The sequence below is a fragment of the Benincasa hispida genome, chromosome 9, assembly GCF_009727055.1.
Source record: "Benincasa hispida cultivar B227 chromosome 9, ASM972705v1, whole genome shotgun sequence".
Classification (NCBI taxonomy): domain Eukaryota; kingdom Viridiplantae; phylum Streptophyta; class Magnoliopsida; order Cucurbitales; family Cucurbitaceae; genus Benincasa; species Benincasa hispida.
The window spans coordinates 46,843,809-46,849,351 of NC_052357.1; the positions used below are offsets into that span (position 1 = coordinate 46,843,809).

General features: G+C 31.0%; 1 protein-coding gene across 1 annotated transcript; it reads left to right on the forward strand.

The window, feature by feature from the left end:
• The first annotated feature begins 1,663 nt into the window (after nt 1–1,663).
• Nucleotides 1,664–5,286, forward strand: LOC120085351 (pirin-like protein). The gene is made up of 6 exons (XM_039041293.1): nt 1,664–1,949; nt 2,328–2,377; nt 2,485–2,523; nt 2,636–2,664; nt 3,393–3,559; nt 4,679–5,286. The coding sequence occupies exons 1-6, from the start codon at nt 1,834–1,836 to the stop codon at nt 5,181–5,183; spliced, it is 906 nt and encodes a 301-aa protein (XP_038897221.1). The 5' UTR covers nt 1,664–1,833; the 3' UTR covers nt 5,184–5,286.
• The last annotated feature ends 257 nt before the right edge of the window (nt 5,287–5,543 follow it).

The window sequence follows — 5,543 nt, forward strand, 5'->3', positions numbered from 1 at the left end:
AATTCAACCACTTGAGTTAACTTGAATTTTGGGGATTGGTTTTTCAAGGCATATATCCACATGGGAAAAAGATTGAAACATGGGACCTAAAAAGAGGATTTATTTATTTATTTATTATATTTTTTTTTCCTTTTTCATTACCACCAACCAAACAGGGACATAAAGGTCTGAAAATGGGATTAATGATAAAATAATTTGGTGGTCAAAATATAGTTATGACTTATGATCCTTTATGCTTATTCATATTTTAAATTAATTTGGTTCTTGAAGTTCATCTTTATCTTTAATTTTATTTTTGAAATATTGAAGATTTTTTTTATTCTTATACAGCTGAATTTCAATAAGCTTCAAATTTAAAAAGATAAGTGGTATCATATTTTTTAACAATTTTTTTTAAGAGTATTGTATTATAAATATGGGATGAGAATTAAACATATAAATGTAATTGATCTATTGAATAAAATGACATATATAATCATATGAATTTTTTAAATATCAAGCATAATAAATTTTGATTAAAAAAAATTTGAGCATGAAAGATTCTATTATTGAGAAGATTAATTTTCTTGTTACTCTATTAACAATATATTATTTGTATTGTCTACATTCATAATCTTTTTATTTTTTAAAAAATTAAAGTATTTCGTTAAAATGAACGTTTTTAATTAAAAACATGGACGGATGAGAATCTAAATCCGATTGAGTATAAAATAGTTACTTTATAATATTATGAAATTATTATATATACTTTAATTATGCTATAATGTATAGGTGTCAAAGTGAGTTTAGATAAAGTTAAAGTTATAATCTCTCTTAAATAATATTTATATTTTTAAATATTATTTAAGTTTATAAATATAATGGATAAAAATGACTAATTATATCAATTAAATCATAATTAAAATTAAATTTAAAAAGTCACAATTAAATTCTCATGAATGACTTTATGTTACAATAGAGATTATTTGTGTGGCTTGTAAGATGGTGTCTAACCATTAATTAATTCAAACAAATTTCATTGATTTTTTAGGGATAATATTTGGATGCATCCAAAATGCATCCATCTTTATACATCTACTATTATCATTCATATTAAAAAATAATTAAAATATTTCAAGAAAGAAATAAGAAAATTTTATCACATGATAAATTATGATCGAACAATTTGACAGGATGCACTAAGTATTTTTCTTTTATTATATAGATATTGTTTATATTTAAAATACTTAATTATTAAAAAAAATCTAATACAACAACATTAATCTTAATTAAAGTCTCATCAATTAATTCAAATAATTTTCTCAGATTTTCATGATTGCGATAAATCTTAAAAAAAATTAATCACAATATCACTTTTTATTTATTAAAATGAATGTCGATCCTATCAGCTTTTTAAATATTTTTTAAAAATCTCACAAAGCAAAGACAAAATTCAAAACTCAATCAAATCTAATAAAAAAAAAATTGAAACTTTTGAGTCAAATAATAAAAAACCCGATATTCTAACCAAAATTAAGCACAGGATTAAGTGCTCCACACTACACCTCATCACAACGCCAAGATGACGTTCTTACAAACAGTGAACAAAGGGGAGAGAGAGTCCCATGAGCCAAAGAAAACCCCCAAAATAAAAATAAAAAAAAAAATCTCTCATCAAATTCAGCCCTTTCATATCATATTTTAACCCATTTGAGTCTTCTTTGGCAACCCACTTCTTTTTTTTTCCCTCTCTTTGACTTCCCGTTTTTTCAATTTCCTCTTCTCCCATTCCTTATAAATTCATTTCATCTTCCTCTAATCTTGCATTCCAAGTTTCCAAGTTCAAGAAGAAAAATGCCTGAGAAAGAGAGCCACAATGTAATTACAGAGCCTCGTTTAGTGGCTAGAAAGTTTCTGGCTAGGCCCCAGCATGAAGGGTTGGGCGCCATTGTTAGAAGAAGCATTGGAAGGTAATCAAAAGTTGAGAAAACTTTTAAGGGTTTTGAGATTTTTGTAATTTGAATCATGGATCTCTCTCCATTTCTAGTTTTTTGTTGTGTTTTGATCCATTTGAATTAGTTTATATTTTGAATCATGGGTCTCTCTCTTTCTCTCTCTATGTTTCTAGTTCTTTTTGTTTGATCCCCTAAATGTACCATTTTAATTAGTTAGTAGAAGTTAGAGAAAAGAACTTGATGGGTTTAGAAATTTTTTCAGATTAAATCATGAGTTTGTCTCTGTTTCAAATTCTTTTGAATCCCTTGAATGCAGCATTTGAGTTAGTGCATGGAGAGGATCCTCTTGGCTTATGGTTGTTTAGTTTAATATTTCAATGGTGTTTTTGACAGGTTTGAGCTGAAATACTTTGACCCTTTTCTGGTTTTGGATGAATTTTCAGGTGGGTCTCTCTCTGTTGTTCTTCTTAGTTTTTAGTGTTGAAATTGAATGGAGTTGTCGGAAATGACATGCATAATTCTTATGGTATTTGCTTCTTGAACTTTGCAGTTACTGCCCCAGCTGGGTTCCCAGATCATCCACATAGAGGTTTGGAATTTGGATGTTTGATTGCTGGTGTTCTGATTGGTCTTTTGTTTTTTAGGTGATTGAGATTATTACACTATACTAACTTTGTTATAATTCTTTTGAGTTGGAACAGGATTTGAGACAGTGACCTACATGTTGCAGGTATGGCCAATTGATGATCTTACCACAAAACACAGTTTCTTGAGGATATTTTGATGAATGTCTTTGTAGTTGTTACATTTTCAATTTTTTGGATTTCATTTTAAAAAACTACTGTTAGAAAATGCTGCGCTAAACATAGAAATGCCACTGGAAGTCCTATTTTTTCTTCAACATAACTAAACTTAAAAAGTAGGAAGAAACAAGAAACCAAGTGGGCTTTTATCTTTGTCTAAAACTTTGGTGAAAAAGCCTTTCGGTTCACAATGTAAAAACTAGGTGCTTTTCCTAGAGATTGTTGTTTTCTAAATAGTTTATAAAATTATGATAAGGTAGCTCGATCTTGGGCTTAAAAGAAATGAGTTCAAGCTAAAGCGGTCACTTACTTATGATTTAATATCTACACAAGTTGATCCAAACACTCACGGTATAAAAAAAGGTTAATATTCTTGTTAAGTTGAAAATGACCATTTACAAACTTGTCGTTTAGTATTAGATGTGAAAACAACATCTAACAAGAAGGGGAAAAAAAAGTCATACATTTCAAAGAAAAATAGTCGTTGAAACAAATGTTAAGGTCGTGAAGAACACGTTTGTTTGATGCTATACAATTCATTTAGTCACTTGTACATTAAAAAACAAATGACAAATTGGGTCTTTCTAAAGTATTTTAGTTGTGGGGTCTTGCAAGTAGACAAAACCCATTGATTGTTACTTGTTTGGGTCCACAGGGAAGTGTGACACATGAAGATTTTGAAGGCCACAAGGGAACAATAGGTGCAGGTGACTTGCAATGGATGACTGCAGGTAGAGGAATTGTACATTCAGAAATGCCTGCAGCCCAAGGTACCCAAAAGGGCCTTCAACTATGGATCAACCTCTCTTCCAAGAACAAAATGTAAGAACCATCCTTTTTTAACCCTTTTTTCTTCATTTTTATAACTCTGAGTATCGATGGCCCCACTCCTTGTATACTTATGGCCCACACTCGCGTACTTCACGTAATACCTCATTAAAGCTAAAACGAGCTCCAAGAGACAGTATTAGTGTGTTGATATAAAGCTTAAGCTTTTAGGTCAATTAATTATTTAACATGGTATCTTCTTAGGTCTTCTACAAACTTCCAGACCCACAAGTGAGGGGGATTGTTAAAGTATTTGATATAATGTTAAGGTCAATGACTATTTAACAAGAAAACACAAGTTTTAAATTAGCAAGTTTTTCCCTTGGATGGAGATTTGAATTTAGGGAATTGAAGGGTATTTCCAAACATTCCAAGTCCTTACTTACAGCCAAATGGTTAATGCTTTTTCCACAAACAACCATCATGATATTTCATGATTGATCTTTTTCTTATAAAGGTGCTTTTGAGTGAAGCACACTTTGTATGTGGCAGATCAGCTTCAACAACAACCTTTTCTTTTTGCTTGTGAATGAATCTTCTAAAATATTTGTTGTGCTATGCTGTCTTATCAGTTATCACCTTTTTGTTTCTTCCCTTCAGCTTGAATTTTCCTTCTAGTTCATTAAATCTTTTAAAAATACTTGTAATCCCAAATAGAGTTAGAGCTTTGTAGACCCATAAAATAGTTCAATGGTCGAATCGATTCACGGGACTGTCTTGCAGGCACATAATTTTTATGTCATTGAGAGTAGACATGGTTTGTTAATGTCACAAGTAGTAAGGACTTAGGAGTCTCTTAATGGATTATAACGAGTATGGACCGTGTAAATTTCGTTAATGTCACAAGTAGTAAGGACCTAGGAGTCTCTTAATGGATCAATGAGTATGGGTCGTGTAAATATCAGAAAGAGTAATTATGATGTTCGACATTTCGATTGAAAATGATGCAAATATCATTATCTATTTGAAATTTTCCTTTCATTTCATACCTATCTTATGAGAAAGCTAAACATAGAGAGAGAAGCTTAGATTGTTTTTGACTTGTGTTTCATTACTATGCTGTCCCACAAGCTTCTTTTAACAGTTTCTCTCTCATTTTTTTCCCAATCTTAGGATTGAGCCAAACTACCAAGAAGTTTCAAGCAAGGGAATTCCAGAAGCTTCAAAAGATGGAGTGAGAGTGAAAGTCATAGCTGGTGAGGCATTGGGAGTAAAATCACCAATCTACACAAGAACTCCAACCATGTACTTGGACTTCACTCTCAAGCCAAAAGCTCATCTCCAGCAGCCGACCCCATCGTCTTGGAATGCATTCGTGTACATTCTTGAAGGTGAAGGTGTCTTTGGGAGCTCAAAGGCGACATCGACGACAGCGCATAACCTTCTTCTTCTCGGGTTTGGGAATGGTTTAGAGGTCTGGAATAAGTCAGGCAAGACTCTCAGGTTCATTTTGGTAGGAGGTGAACCATTGAGTGAGCCTGTTGTGCAATTTGGGCCATTTGTGATGAACACTCAAGAAGAAATTGACCAAACAATTGATGATTTTGATAATTATACAAATGGGTTTGAGAAAGCAAGGCATTGGAGATCAGAAGCTGGAATTTCTCTTGGGTTCTAACTTGTTTTTTTATTAATTTTTTCTCATAACATAAATCATTGTTCATAGGTTCAATCCTTTTCCCCTTAATCAATATTTAATGAAAATAGTTGTATTTGTCATTTTAAAGCTGCTTTTTTCCCACTCAGCCCTTTCAAATCTAATTACATATGGGAAAGAATGATAAGAGAAGCCAAACAAAATTTAAAAAAAATAAAAATAATATAAAAATAAAAAAACTATGTAATTTATGTCAATTAACACAATGTAAAAAAACATGATTTTTTTTATTTATTAAATGTCAGTAATAATTTAGTCTCTAAACTTTAATTTGTAACGGTTTAGCCTCAATATTTTTAATTTTGTAACAATTTAGTCCAT